Below are 16,063 nucleotides of genomic sequence, written 5' to 3' on the forward strand. Positions count from 1 at the left end.
TGCACTTGTGTTTTTTAATGTCAGACACTCATCATGAAGGCGTCAGCCAATAAACTATAATCAAGACTTGGATACGATTCAGCCAGGTCCATTGAGACAGGTGCAGGTGAATTATACAAATTAAAACTGAAAACCAACAATATCAATATTTTCCTAAAAAAAAAAAAAAAGCTTGAGGCATACAAGACATTTGACTTTCGAGCAATAGTGGAAATGCATGCATTAGTCAGATGAGAACATGTAGACACATAGATGGAAAGAACAGATTTATTTTAAGGACAGAAAAGCACAAGATTCCATTTTATAAATATTTTTTTTTATTTTTTTTATTTGTTCTACAGTTGTAGATTTGCTGTCTATCAGTATCTTATTGAATTCTGTGAGGATGAACTCATGAAAGCACACTGTCTTGATGAACCATGTTGAATTTAAAGGAATAAACCAAATCTTCAATCTTCACTGGAAATGTCCTAAAAAACACAAGAAGCATGGTGTGAGTAAAGCATGTAAACTCATCTATTCATTAAACTGAGAAGAACATTTTGTTTGGTCAGATTGGAAGAGGGGACGTGATTGTAATGTTTTCTGATCTGTCTTGTGGAGAGGGTTCGCATTTTACAGACAAAAGTTGGCTAAAGTTGTCACTTTGCTTCCCTATGATTTGGTCATGGTTTTTGGATTTCAGGACGGATCATCTGAGCTCTAAGAACAAAGCAAAAACTGAAAAAAGCTGCTGATAAACAGTATCAATGATCTACCTCTGATTCAACGTATGCTCACTTAGTCATTTATGTCTCTCTCTCCACAAACAAGCTTTAATAGCTAACAAAAACTCCTTCAGTTAGATTCAATCCAGGCTTTGACGCTCTTCTCTGATGCTGGTCCCAATAAATCAATCAGATAGCGAAGGAGAGCCGGAACGAGGTCAGAACCTCTTTGCACCCGTGTCCCTGACTGCCTATATAAACATCTTGTCTTACGATCATACACCCTGGGTGCATGGTAAGGAAGCATCATTAAGTAATGACCAGCTACAGTAATACTGCCCAAATGTCTAAGGGGACAAGGGGGCAGGAATGGGTTTATTAACCTTACAGAAGGTCCAAACTCCTCCAAGCCAAGAAGCCTAGAATTCCCGGGACTGTGGTAGATGTGTGGATGTGGACTGATCACACTGTGGCTCTTGATCTTTATTCATTAGGAAATGGCCCTGACTACCTGATATAGGAAGTGAAGGAGCTGTAGGTTTTGTTAAAGGCTAGCCGCCGGTGCTGTAATTCGCAGTGGCTGTTGACCTTTGGTGAAAGGAAGGATGCTGCTGCAGATATGGTGGTTTAGAAATAAAGAAATAAAACCATGTGGAGAGGCATGTTTGTGCCCCTCCACTTGTCACGCCCTGAACACGAGGTTATCGAGTTATCGAGGTTGGAGTTGGAGGGACTTTGTGTTCAGATTGAACGAGAGGAGGCAAACGGAGTCCATTCTCCATTCTGCATGGATATTTTACTTAAATGAGATGTTCAGCTTGGACATCATCTTCCCCCTACTGAATTACAGCAGTTCGGCCTAATACATATGAATAATACTAAAGTGGCAAAACCCAATTTCAGTCTGGAGAACTCAAGCCATGAGCTATACATCGATCACCCATAACATTATGACCACCTGCCTAATATTGTGTAGGTCCCCCTTTTGCCACCAAAACAGCCCTGACCTGTCGAGGCATGGACTCCACTAGACCTCTGAAGGTGTGCTGTGGTATCTGGCACCAAGACGTTAGCAGCAGATCCTTTAAGTCCTGTAAGTTGCGAGGTGGGGCCTCCATGGATCGGACTTGTTTTTCCAGCACATCCCACAGATGCTCGATTGGATTGAGATCTGGGGAATTTGGAGGCCAGTCAACACCTTGAATTTGTGATTCATCAGACCAGGAGACCTTCTTCCATTGCTCCGTGGTCCAGTTCTGATGCTCACGTGCCCATTGTAGGCGCTTTCGGCAGTGGACAGGGGTCAGCATGGGCACCCTGACTGGTCTGCGGCTACGCAGCCCCATACGCAACAAACTGCGATGTACTGTGTGTTCTGACACCTTTCTATCAGAGCCAGCATTACCTTTTTCAGCAATTTGAGCTACAGTAGCTCGTCTGTTGGATCGGACCACACAGGCCAGCCTTCACTCCCCACGTGCATCAATGAGCCTTGCTTTTGATAGGTACTGACCACTGCAGACCGGGAACACCCCACAAGAGCTGCAGTTTTGGAGATGCTCTGACCCAGTCGTCCATCCATCACAATCTGGCCCTTGTCAAAGTCGCTCAGATCCTTACGCTTGCCCATATTTCCTGCTTCTAACACATCAACTTTGAGGACAAAATGTTCACTTGCTGCCTAATACATCCCACCCACTGACAGGTGCCATGATAACGAGATTATCAGTGTTATTCACTTCACCTGTCAGTGGTCATAATGTTATGGCTGATCGGTGTATATTAAAGTGCATTCTTACCACATAACAGTGTTACACTCTGTAGCTTTTGGCCTCAGCCTTCAAAGCACCCCTGCTTTCTAATGGCTTCAGTGAGGTCTAGTGTGGACGAGTAGCAATAAGCCCAGGCAGAAAACAGACTGAGGTGGGGAAACAAGCAAGAGCAGGAGTACATGGTGTCTGAGATAAATTTCAAATAAATAGATCTGTTAAACATGGATAACTAGGTACTGAAGCATATAATGTTTATGCTGGCGGATACATTTTGCTCCTGTAGTGCGAGATCCGCACTGAAAACGTAGATCTGCTTTGAAGTGTTTCTTTAATCGGTTAATAATTATTTCCCTGCCCGAAGCATTGCGGTGTTTAATTTCCCATGCGGTTTCTAACATATTCAGAGGTAGGACATAGAGTTTCAATAGAAAATATTACACTGGCTCTTCACTAGGTGAGAAAGGCTGGTACAGTTCCACAGGGTGTTAGATCTGACAGAAAGATAAGACTTAAGTTCTAGATTTTCATTACTGAATCTGTATTCCACCCACTGCTGAGAGCTCTATTATGTCATACATTGAACTTCTGACTTATTTCCTTGGCAGCCTCACCAGTACACTTAACCAAAGAAGTCCAATTCTGAGAGGATCGTTTGATCTTCGGTGGCCTAATGAGGATCTGAGCCGGGCCATTTGTCTGAGGCAAAGTGGCATTTTGCAGTGAGGTTTCCTGACTTGGGAAAAGATTATTATACCTTGCGAAGAAACATTGTACAGAAATGATAATTGCCAGGCTAAAATGTCATGGTCATTTCCCTTGTATTAGTCTACTGGGGGGGGGGGGGAATCAGATTAATCCATTGCACATGAAATGGTGAACAACTGATTTAAGGCTCTATGTCATTGCAGAATTTTCTGAAGTCAGCAAAAACTAAATATAGCAGCAGACAGCGTGAGATATGTGCAGGCTTTTAGTGTGGACAGTAGGCTGTCAGTAGAAAGCTGAGTGGCCATTACGTTAACTGAATAGTAAAGACACTTGCGCAAACCAGATTGGTTTCTCTCAGCGAGGCTTTCTGAGGTTAAAGGGAAGGGAAAAAAAAAACTGTACCAATTTATATATTGTAATAATAGGTTTTTACTTTTATTACCCACAGATTTGATAAGTGACGTGCCACATAAAAGTTTTGGTACAGTAATATCAGTAAGAGGAGCTTCACAGAATTTTATCAGAAGAGAAAGGAAGCAGACAGCATTGCAGCTCTTCTGTGATTACCTGGAAAATGACGTCACTCTCAACTTTTAATTTGACATCCTTCAGGAAACTTCTGGAGCAAGTTGTGGGTGTGCTCTTGTCAATCACCGTGATTTGATTTGCTGTGGGGAGAGTGGGTGCCTGGCTTTATTTTTTGGCAGCTGGGACAGTTCTCTTACCAGAGAGGAGCCCGGCTGTATCCAGTCTGCTGCCGTCGCCCTCGACGCTCAGCTGGGACACCTCGTCTTCTGCCACCCCACCCTCCTCAGCTTCAAAGCCCTCCTCGGCGGCGTCACCCTGGGAGACTTCAGCAACAAGCAAGTTCTCAGGGTTTAGTTCCTGCTTCTCTACCACACTCCCTTTCCACACCATCTCTGTCATGCTCATCTCTCTCTACTGTTAAGGACAGTTGATAATACACCCAACAGGGAAGGTTAAGTCACTTGAGTGCATTTTGACACAATCACACGTGGAGTATAAACAGGTTGTCAGAAGCCTTAGACCTAGACAAATCCACGCTTGGACAAAAATACTTCATAGTCTAGGTGTGCAACTCTTTACTCATTATATCAACGTCTGTCTGTAAGGGAGGTGGGGCAGAGGAGTTAAGAGTACTCTTGTAAAGAGAGAGTCATAGTCATTTCATATTCACCTTTATGATACCACAAATTGCTAGAAGGAAAGGTCAGTGATAGATTTCAGGGTTGTCTGTCTCATGATGGAGCACATCTTCTTAGCCTTGAGAGCAGTGTTTATAGAGTAGCATAAAGAAGAAGGCACAGAATAACTGTCCAATGGGAAGTGGAGCGAGGTAGAGGTAGGACAGCTCTCTCATCTAAGCAGAGGTGTTCCAGATTGCCTTAATCCAATGCCTCTCACTGTCAGACAGTCACAGAATTACTGTTACTGTAAATACAGGCCATAATGAAATACTGCTCCATAGTGCATGTGTCAAACTGCACCTACAACTACCTACAAAGCACAGCACTGCCGTGATCTTGAATACATCCTCTGATCTATAATCCCACTTGACTTTTCCATTCACTTCAAAGAGAGGCAACTCTAGAGTATAAAGCAGGCTGTACAGCATTCAGCAGTACAAATGAGCCCAAGGGTTAAGGCACAATGTGGGAAGTGCACAAGGCCACCTGAGTGATTGTAAGCTTAAGAGAGCATCATGAAAGAACTGCAACATTTCTCTAATGCTGGCATTATGAATGAAGGGTGAAATTATATTGAAAGCACAAAGAGTGGATAGTGAAAATAGAGTAAACACATAAAGTTAATTATATTAGAAAATGCTGCAAAATGCAAAAGCACTGAAAAAAAAAACGTGCAGCACATAAAGGTGAACAGTGTTTATGAAAGTATACAGCTAGGAAAAAAGGCTGAAAAAAAGAAAAAGCTGTATGCAGATGCAGTGTAATAAGACACGCAGAGGATTGGGGAATGGCTGTGCGGATGCAATAGAGATCCACAGTCTCTGTCCTCAGGCTCACCTGTTTGGAAATCTATTGTTCTCAGCATGTCGGCGATGTCGTCAGTGTTGATGATGAAGTGGTCCATGTTCTCGTACCCAGGCTCCGTGCGCTCTATGTTGGATGCCTTGGCAGTGTCTATGATCCTGTTGAGGGCACAGGTTGGGGGAACACACAGGGTTCATTCAGAACTTAATTTCACTTTCCCCATGATTAATGATGTCACAGTGCAGAAAGTTCAGCTAATAACTATTTATCCACCGCATTCTTTATCACTACTGATTCAGTCCAAACATCACCATTAATAAATGGAGACATACGAATGACATCAGCATTTCAGTTTTTTTTTTTTTTTTAAGTACAATTACAGACCACAGCGTTTAACAATGTAGAAAGATGAGATGTAAAACTGAACAGCTACAGCAATTGTGTCTTCAAATCAGAAAGCTGGGATCGTAAATAATTTAGTTTCATTTAAAGGTTACAATTTTTTTTTCCTGTTGTGTGGTGTAGGAGCTAAAGGAACCGGCAGCTTTAGAGCTCCTTTGCTTTGAACCCCAAGTTAAGTCAATACATTCCAGAAGCAATATGTTGTTGAAAAAAAAAGATATATACTGTATATACAGAAAATAAACTAGAACCCAGGATTGGTAGTGGAGATATTAAACACTAACAAGATTAAGCTGCCAAGATGAAACATGCAGGCCTGGGGATTTAATCATAATATCATGAGAACATCTACTGGAAATGCAGTGGAGGTTGGTGTATGGAAAGGTATCATAAATTAAAGGTGATTCACCTACTTTTTGATCAATTCTTTGTTGCCCTGTGGAAGATAAGAAACAATATAATTATTTTACAGTTAGTTATAATCAGCTTCTTACCAACCCATATCTCTTAAAACAAACACATTTGTTACATTTTTGGTGTGTATACATTTGGAGTTTCCTAGATTTCTATGATCTTAGTCTTCAAATTCAAATATTTGTTCACACACTTTTGCAGCATAATCAAAATTTTCACACATATTACATACATGCTGAGTTTTCCCTATGTGCTCATATCAGCATGATTTACACACTTTTGAATACAGGAGGGTGTCCTATATATACACTCACCTAAAGGATTATTAGGAACACCATACTAATACTGTGTTTGACCCCCTTTCGCCTTCAGAACTGCCTTAATTCTACGTGGCATTGATTCAACAAGGTGCTGAAAGCATTCTTTAGAAATGTTGGCCCATATTGATAGGATAGCATCTTGCAGTTGATGGAGATTTCTGGGATGCACACCCAGGGCACGAAGCTCCCGTTCCACCACATCCCAAAGATGCTCTATTGGGTTGAGATCTGGTGACTGTGGGGGCCAGTTCAGTACAGTGAACTCATTGTCATGTTCAAGAAACCAATTTGAAATGATTCGACCTTTGTGACATGGTGCATTATCCTGCTGGAAGTAGCCATCAGAGGATGGGTACATGGTGGTCATAAAGGGATGGACATGGTCAGAAACAATGCTCAGGTAGGCCGTGGCATTTAAACGATGCCCAATTGGCACTAAGGGGCCTAAAGTGTGCCAAGAAAACATCCCCCACACCATTACACCACCACCACCAGCCTGCACAGTGGTAACAAGGCATGATGGATCCATGTTCTCATTCTGTTCACACCAAATTCTGACTCTACCATTTGAATGTCTCAAAAGAAATCGAGACTAATCAGACCAGGCAACATTTTGTCCAATTTTGGTGAGATTTTGTGCAAATTGTAGCCTCTTTTTCCTATTTGTAGTGGAGATGAGTGGTACCCGGTGGGGTCTTCTGCCCATCCGCCTCAAGGTTGTACGTGTTGTGGCTTCACAAATGCTTTGCTGCATACCTCGGTTGTAACGAGTGGTTATTTCAGTCAAAGTTGCTCTTCTATCAGCTTGAATCAGTCGGCCCATTCTCCTCTGACCTCTAGCATCAACAAGGCATTTTCGCCCACAGGACTGCCGCATACTGGATGTTTTTCCCTTTTCACACCATTCTTTGTAAACCCTAGAAATGGTTGTGCGTGAAAATCCCAGTAACTGAGCAGATTGTGAAATACTCAGACCGGCCCGTCTGGCACCAACAACCATGCCACGCTCAAAATTGCTTAAATCACCTCTCTTTCCCATTCAGACATTCAGTTTGGAGTTCAGGAGATTGTCTTGACCAGGACCACACCCCTAAATGCATTGAAGCAACTGCCATGTGATTGGTTGGTTAGATAATTGCATTAATGAGAAATTGAACAGGTGTTCCTAATAATCCTTTAGGTGAGTGTATGTCCCAGTCATATATTTTGAACAAACCTAGTGCACAAATATTGGTTGAGCTCACTGTAAATCTTGTAAATCACAACTGTTATAGGGAGATGTGGAACATGTTGTAAGGGTTCAGGTTATTTTCATGTCCTCAAGCTTTGCCAGCTCAGTGTCTGAAGTGACTGACTTGATGACACTTGGCACGAGTGCAGTGAGTGTATTAATGACATGTGCTGTTGGGGAAAGTGTGAGGACGGCCTGACACCTTGTGGTCCTAATCCCGTAGACGCCAGAGTGTCACCAGGAGACCTAGGCAGAAACATTTGTCAACATTTGTCTGCAGCTGCTTGATCAAAGTCTAGTCTAGGGGTCAAATTTCCAGGAAGCTTTTGCAAGCATTGGTGTTCATACCATGGCCAGCAACCTTAGATAAGTGGGAACGGGGTTAGGAGATCTGTCACAGAAACTTTCCTTTATCTCTTAGGCGCAGGCTGTTGTAACTGATTCGACGAGATTCAATAATTGTCGTCACAATGAATCCATTGTTGTTTTGTGTGAGAAGACATGATGCAGTACTTTATCATAGACCTCTGCGTGCAAGACATCTTTTATGGATTATAAGATTGAAATGGGGTGATGGGGTTTGTGCCAAGAAGGAAATAGATTGCGCTCACGATCCTCCAACTATCCTGCTCTTTATTATCTGGCACATTGCATAGAGCAACAAGTATCTGTGCAGTATCAAGTGTTTGACGATATTTAGCTCCAAGTATCCTCAAACTCCTTGTGTGATGATGTGTGCAGCATCATCTTCATACCGACAGCACACCTCACTTGGGGGGCTTCGAATTCTTCACCACCCCGCTGGTGGCTGTTGGCTTTTTTATTATGGAACTTGTGATGGACTCCGGTCGGTCACCCACCTGCAGGAAGACGGCCATCTGTGGCTCCTCCATGGACTGGATTGCGGACTCCACCAGTTTGGAGGCTCCCTCCAAGTGGTCCCCGTGCTGGCGAATGAGGGAGCGGACATGGGCAAGCTTCTCGTCCTGCTCCTGGCCGATACACAGCACCAGCTCTTTCTTCTTCTCCTCCAGGATGGCATAGAGGGTGTCGAACTTCTCACACAGTTGCTGCTTCTGCCTCTGGCTGTTTTCCTGCAGCGGAAGAGCAAAGACACCTCATCACTTTCATGAGCACTAGGCACATCATCCCTCAAACCAGCAAAGTATTTGTACTCTACTTAAGTATTTATTGTTTGTGCCTACTTTTACTTTTACCGCACTACAATTATAAATAAAATAATGTAGTTTTACTACACTACATTTCCCACTGACCTCGTTACCATTTTTAATTGGAGGGAGAAATTACATAGACCTATCAGGAATTAACATGTTTCAGGTTAGCTTGATATCATTTTGACAAAGCGATCTATAGAATAATAACCAGCCTATCAGTTTAGCCTTATATGCCACAAAAATGAAAATAATATTTCTTCAGTACACTTAAAAGTAGATAATTTTGTATTTTTATGTAATACTGTTTGAATGGGAGACTTTTAACTTTTACTGGAGTAAGTGTTTGATAGAGTATTTTTACTTTTAGGACTACTTTTTACAATGGTTTAAGGTTTACCTCAATGGTTCTGCAAATCGTCTCCAGCTGGGAAATCAAGGCCTGTACACTGTCATTCCCAGCCACCAACATAGCTATGCCATCACTCAACTCTGTCTGCAAGAGAAAAGATGCAATTTGACAGGTCTTCACCATGTACAGTTTTAAGTCTTAATACTGATAGCCAGGACCTTTAAACAAGTCACCCTTGAATAGGCAGAACACTAGAAGCTAAACTCATTAAAAAAGCTACTGTGATTAGTACCTTGAGCTGCACAGTATATTAATTGCATCTTTGGCCTTCATTTTTATTAATGAAGATTGGTATTATAAATAAGATCGCTTCTTCTGTGGAGGACTTTCTTGAATCACTTAAGTAGATGAGGCAATCAGTAACAGAAAGCATGCCATTAATAGTTCTAAGTAGTCAACAACAAACTACTTTTAATTAGCAGTTTTCATTAGACCTAGGTATTTTAGAGTGACACAATAATTCCCCAGAAGAGTCAACCATCAAAAACTGGAAAGCTGTCACCTCAGGGGTTTCTTTTTCTTGCAACTGGAAGTGTCTGCAGATGACTTTCTGCTGCATTTCTGGGATGTTTTTTTACAGGCTAAACTTAAATTATGCAAAAACTATACAATTGGAGTCCATAAGATTCAACTGCAACACAAACCGGTGGTGGAGGCCTAAAATCCCTTAGAAGTGGGGAAAGCAGAGAATTACATTAAAGAGCACAAATTGTACATCAACAACGCTGAAAGACAAAAATTTGTATAAGTTATAAACATCCCTAATTAATTTCTTACATGACATCCACCTTTATGTCTAAACATTGAGTTAACAATGAGATAACATTGCAGAAGCTAATCCAGTGCACAGCTGACCCTCAAGGAAGTTCATGAGATGATTTGGGCTCCACCAAACTACAGTGGGAATAGATGACCTACTGGATGCATCATAGGAAGAAAGAAATTAGGGAAAAATGGACCAGGGACCTCCAAAATTCAGGGGCAGCAGGATAGAGTTTTTCATTACAACATTAAACTAGAAACATATTTCACTGAACCATTATTACATTAGTCTGCTGATGATTTAAATAACTATACTGATTGGTGGCCCTCCTGGAACAGAGCTGTGCCATTATTTTGACCATTGAGGGCCTAACAAGGCCTTTAGGATCAATTTCATATTCCTAACCCAACTGTATCTGAAGACTTGGTGATTAAAAAGCAGATGAGATTTATTCCACCCCCAGAGCCCCGAGGAACATATTCCCCCAGCTTCTCCACAGCTGAAGACTGTTACTCAGAAGCTGATGTTTCATTGTGAGCTTTTTTGTAGGCAGACAGGGAGATCCAGGTTTTTAACAATAGGATAAGAACCGAAGATTAAATCCTGAAGCAGAAGATCACAGGGCATGCCCCAAGTAAAAATCAATTAGATAAAAGGCATAAAAAAGGAAAGATATTGTTGGATATGCATAATAGACTTCGTACAACAGTATACAGAGGGGGAAAAGTAATACATAAATGTGTAAACAAAAGTACGCTTGTGTTGCTTTCAGCTGCATTTTCAGTCATTTGTATGGATAACGAACAAAAATCTAATTTAATTAAAATCCACTTTACCCCCCTGTGAAGAATAACCTTCAATTATTAGTTAGTAACAAGAACTCATAAAATAACATATGGTGAATGCCGCTGGCTCAGTTGCTTATTGTGGGAATAATATTAGTCTGTATTCACATGGCTGTAAGTTAGATGGTGCTGGCAGTTTTCACAGCAGTGTGCTGAACTCTTCAACCTATACAGAGCTACAAGCTGGGCAGAAACTAGAACATCTCTCGAACCAAATGCCATCAGAGCATATTAGTCTCTCACTTTAACAAAAGCAAAGAGCAATATGAATGTGACATCCTTATAATGCTAGTGGATGTAAACGACATTTTATAAAACAAAAAGGAAAAAAAAACGTTTTAAGGTGAAAAGGGCACAATCTGACACAGACTGCGAGTGAATTGTTTCCATGGAGTCGTGCAATGTACTTGTGGTGGTTAAACTCACACAGTAGGGCGAGACACATACAGATTGTCCAATGCATGCAGCAAGGAGAGCGAGACGCTGGGATAATGACAGGGAGGTGTGATGTGTTGGAGCAGTGTGAGGGGCCGCAGGGCCGGCCCCAGAGGGCCCGACTCATTTACCAGGTTTGACAGTGCGAAAGTCAATAGCTGCAGTGCGCTGCATTGAATGGATGCTCGTTCCCTCATACCCCATAGGGAGAAGCTTTTTTTATCCTGCTTACTATTATTATTTTGTTTGCTGTTGCTGACATCAATCCCAAAATGTTCATTAAGCTACAGTCCACACAGGGTCATGCAAGGTGGTAATATAATTGCAAAGATGCCAGCAAAATTGATTGTACATTTCCGGTGGTGCTCAGCATGACAATGTCTTAGTGTGCTGAAGACAAATACCCACACTGCTCCTGAAACTGCCAGCAGTGAGCTCATTGAGGCAGCCATGTTGGTGTTTTTTATCAGTAGGTTTCTTGAAAGCACATCTTTTAATCTGTATGGCTCACTGTTTCATTGGCAAGTTACTATACCACATCTGAGCAACTCATTATAATTATAATTTTCAGGCAAATAATCTCTCAAAAACGAATTATATTGATTGTTCAGAGAAGTCCTGGATTGTAAAATGATGAAGAAGATTTAAGTGGGACACATACACTAGAATGGTACATGTCCTGGTCATTGAATACATCAGGAATCTAAAAACTGTTCATCAAATGTGGCATTTCAACAGGTTCTTGTTGTTAGTACAGATATATTAGACCAATAAGTCTTATTCATCCATCAGGACATAATACTTCAAGCCAAATCTCCAGTATAAAAACACTGTCCAATTTACAGTATCATGGTTTGTTAATGTAATGCCAGATTCACAGTAAAATCCCCAAAAAACAACAGTCCTACGTACATTTTATGGTTAAAGTCACATTCCTGCCTTTTTAAGAGGTGGGTCACAGGGGTCCTGGTTAAGTGAAAGCCAAATGTGAATGTCTGCTAAAAAATAGAGTAATAATATGTACCTTCTGCCGCTTGTAGACGTTCTGCAGGGGAGCCACTTCGCAGTCCTTGTGCGCCCCAAACACTTTGCACATGGAGCAGGTGGGCGTCTCACAGGACAAGCAGTAGATGTTGATCTTCTCGTCCTCATGCTCCTCGCACATCAGCTGCTGCTCTGACTTGGTGTGGATCGGCCTCCAGGGAAGGAAAGGACAGCATTTAGAACCCACGCCACCAACATAACACATCATTTTCATCATCTCTGCATTGCTCCTGTCACTCAATTTCCACCTTTATGCATTTGACCTGGTGAAAAATGAATACTTAAATGATAAAAGATAACATGAACTTTAGTTTAGTTAGTTATACATTTCTTGAAATAGTATATTTTCCAAATCATTATGCTAATTTAATAATTTAATTTAATTTTATATATTTTCTTATTAAATTACTATTAGAAGTGGTAGTAAGAGTGTTTGTTATGTATGTGTATATTTTCCTTTACATTTTTGACTGAACAATCAGCATTTTAAATGTGTTTCCTAAACATCTGCAGGGGGTATTCAGTATTATGCCCTTGGGGTCTGTCCCACCTTGCTACAGCACATAGGATTACAGACGGGCTCCACCATGTGGCTGTCTTGGGAAAGTGCATCAATTAACGGTGGGATAGTGTTCAGAATCCAGTCTGGATACATTGTATGAAGTGCATTTCAGGACTGATCTACAAGCATGATCAATACAGGACGTTAAGTCAATACATCAGAGTGAGTGGGTAAATTGTACCTTGCAAAGCAATATTCACTTCCAGAATGTAACTTTCTATGACAACATTTTTGTTTAATATTATATAAAGGCAGTCCCCAAACTAAAAATAATTATTATTTTATGGCCCTTTGTGTTCTAGATATGAATTATAGTAAATTCCTAAGTGGAAAACAGTAACCAGCTTTCTTTATGACCCTATATTAAAACTGACAGAAGACAAAGTGAGCAGTAAGGAGAAGGTAGATTTGACTCTTTAATCATGTAATGTAACTGCAGTACAATCAATGAAAAATATGTGCTCATCCAGATCCAACAGACACCATGCACCCCAGGTGAAGCCTTAAAGAGTTTGTTTCATTACCAACCGCAGCTGAAGGTTGAATTGTGAAATAAAAGTATTCAGAGAGAGTTTTAAAGAGGACTGTTGTTACAGCCGGGTAGCAGGCATGCAAGTCTGTGCCACACATTCACATGTGATTGCGTATCTACTGCTATAAGGATAAAGTGTCCTGGATATATTTAGAACTGCTCTATGGCACAGAAGCCAATCTGCGTAAGTACAGCCACTAGTTTGTTTACATGACACAGCGAGAATTGCCTGAGCCACCTCTTTTAGGGGCTAGAAATGGCTAAAGTTAAAGTTTCATAAGTCATCTAAGACTGCTATCACAAAGCATAGGGAGTCCTCTATGATTCACAGTGCCAGGGCAGTGTCTTGGTAGTTTTTTCACTACATCAGGGCTTCAGACTCACTTCCAGATACACAGCCAGAGCTAGCTCATTTCCACAGCGCAGTTCCTGGGTTGTCAAACCTTAAGAATCATTCTAGATTGTACCTTAATGTTGGATATTTCAAGAGGCTGTACACTCTGAAAACAACAAGGAAGAAAAAGAAAAAAAAACATCTCCAATCACCAGTAAAAATAAAGCGCTGGAAATCAAAGTCAAAAACTAATATATATATATATATATATACACACACACACACACACACACACACATTTCCAAAGGGAGCTTATCCAATTGTATGCCACGGACACCCCTCTGAAGAAAGCAGATCCCCCCCACTCTTGGTATTGTATTGCGCAATAAGGCGATAACCTGGCAGTAATCAAAGCCGGGATTCTGAAAGGCTTCTAGTCGAGAGGTGCAGAAGACGAAGTGATGGCGATGCAAACCTGGTGGACTCCTGCTTGTAGATATCAATAATGTTCTCCACCAGCAGGTTCCTCTGCAACCCATAGACCCCGTGTCGATCCAGGACCACCTCATGGCGGCAGGAAGGGCAGCGGAACCGCCCCCCCGTGGATACAGAACTGGAGCCCCGAGTCTGCCACAGGGGATTCGAGGCCTATGGGGATGGACAGGGAGACAAAGGGCCTGTGTTTAACAAGTTCCCCCCGCCAGCAGCACACCAAGCAATGATGAATCCATTTTGGGAGCTTATCAATGCAGCCTCCAGTGAACACAGTTACATTGAGGTCAACATGTCACCCCATCTCTGCCTCACTCACAACCCCATGTTGACTCATTACCCCATCATCCCTGATTTAATAACTGTTCACATACTGTGTGATGCATATGAAAAAGCTTGATGACGAGATTTTCTTCCTTTAGGGGTGTTCAATATTATTATGTAAGCTAAACAAAATATAAGTCTTCAAGTTCTGAGTTTTTAATATTTTTTTTTCACACATTGTGCCCAATCCCTAAGGGAGAACCAAATGTACCTCAGAGATCCCAACTCCTGGGAGGCCAATTTATTTAATTAGCTGTTTGGAAACTTCCTAGTTGATATGATATATCGATACATTTATTAATGTACTTATGAAGAATGAGAATTTCACATTTTAAACTTTGAAATAATTTATAAACCCCATTTATGGTGTAAAGAGATAGATAATGATAATAATGAATTCATACTGCAAGGATCTGAACTCCACAGATGAAATGGAAATGCCCTGAGAAGGAAGGTAATAGGAGAACTTTAATTCAAATTGTTTGAATTTGCAACCACTAGCTCTCACAGCTTGATTTGCTTAACTCCTGAAAGCAGGCAGCCAGCATGTGAATTTATACAAACTACATGAGAAAAGTATATGAACTTCTGCCATTTGAGGCAGAACAAATTGAGCTAGGTGACTTTAAAAGGCTGTTGCATATCAATACAAGATAATGTTTTATTTGTTTAGATTTAATGGCACATGATGTTACTGGATACCTAATATTTCACTCAAGCCTGTGACCTTACTGAAGAAAAGGCCTGAAGAATATGAAATTGACACAAAGTGTTTGATACAAATAAATAATAATTCCATTTGGGTTGACTGTTTCTATACTCTAGCCTCCTGTGCACTAAATTATCCTACAGTACTTAGTGTTGACAGTTTGTTTACATTCCCAGACTGTCCATTTCAGCCTGCTGTCATTCACTGAGCCAGTAAGACAGGGTCAATTTCTCCTTCTCCCAAGGAAGAGAATTCCCTGTCAGATACACAGGTGAGCAACACAATATTCCTTATTTAAAAATAAGGCCATGCAAATTGCAAGCTTACCTTACCACAAAAAGGAAACATAACTACGAATGCAAGAGACATTACAAAACATGTTGATAATTTACATTATGATCATAATAATAACAATGTTTCTTACCTGGAAGACATCATTGGCACATTTTCTACATAGATTGTGCTGGCAGGGCAGGATCACCACTGGTTTGGTGAACATTTCCAAGCAAATGGGGCAAATCAATTGCTTCTCCAAGTTATCCATTGTGTTCGAGTCCCCCAGCAACGGTTTGAAGCCCAGTGCAAAGTTCATCCCCTCCGCAGTACACGGCAAACTCTGGGAAAACTTGCTTAAAGTCTCAAACCCTACACCTATACCCTTTCTTCCAATTTCTCGTGCTCTCTCTAGCCTTCTGCTGCCCTCCTGTTTCCAAAAGTTGACCACAGCAGAATGTGAAATATAATTTTAGCAACACTTTGTTCTGGGTCGAGTTTCTGCTCCTCTGTGTCTCTCGCCACAACGGGGACTGGGACCGTGGCTCTGCCCAATTACATTGAGGCGGGGGGAGGGGGGAAACATTCCTTGTGCCATTT

The 16,063-nt window shown here is 41.3% G+C and overlaps 1 protein-coding gene across 3 annotated transcripts; it reads right to left on the reverse strand.

Annotated features, from left to right (window-relative positions):
• Positions 1-299: 299 nt before the first annotated feature.
• trim54 (tripartite motif containing 54) lies at positions 300-16,005 on the reverse strand. 3 transcript variants are annotated; one of them, XR_010816818.1, is made up of 9 exons: positions 15,615-16,005; positions 14,141-14,313; positions 12,218-12,389; positions 9,139-9,234; positions 8,427-8,660; positions 6,015-6,037; positions 5,233-5,357; positions 3,755-4,038; positions 300-470 (listed from the first exon to the last, which is right to left on the reverse strand). XR_010816818.1 is itself a non-coding variant. In XM_066704750.1 (9 exons), exons 1-9 carry the CDS (start codon positions 15,780-15,782, stop codon positions 457-459), a joined length of 1,131 nt encoding a protein of 376 aa, XP_066560847.1. In that variant the 5' UTR covers positions 15,783-16,005; the 3' UTR covers positions 300-456. The 3 variants fall into 3 exon arrangements, 2 of the variants coding, with proteins under 2 accessions (XP_066560847.1, XP_066560834.1); XM_066704750.1 differs by having other exon boundaries at positions 3,913-4,038; XM_066704737.1 differs by lacking the exon at positions 300-470 and having other exon boundaries at positions 3,335-4,038.
• Between the last annotated feature and the right edge of the window lie 58 nt (positions 16,006-16,063).

Source organism: Amia ocellicauda, chromosome 1 (genome assembly GCF_036373705.1).
Source record: "Amia ocellicauda isolate fAmiCal2 chromosome 1, fAmiCal2.hap1, whole genome shotgun sequence".
Lineage (NCBI taxonomy): Eukaryota > Metazoa > Chordata > Actinopteri > Amiiformes > Amiidae > Amia > Amia ocellicauda.

What these genes read in the sequence shown, in the direction of transcription:
- trim54 (XM_066704737.1), bottom strand. Translation starts at nt 15,782, where the DNA reads ATGAACTTTGCACTGGGCTTCAAACCGTTGCTGGGGGACTCGAACACA. An exon ending in ACGTCTACAAGCGGCAGAAG is followed by an intron (nt 9,235 to 12,217) that starts GTACATATTATT and finishes TTTCTCTTGCAG; the next exon opens with ACAGAGTTGAGTGATGGCAT. An exon ending in AGATGGCCGTCTTCCTGCAG is followed by an intron (nt 6,038 to 8,426) that starts GTGGGTGACCGA and finishes TATCTTCCACAG; the next exon opens with GGCAACAAAGAATTGATCAA.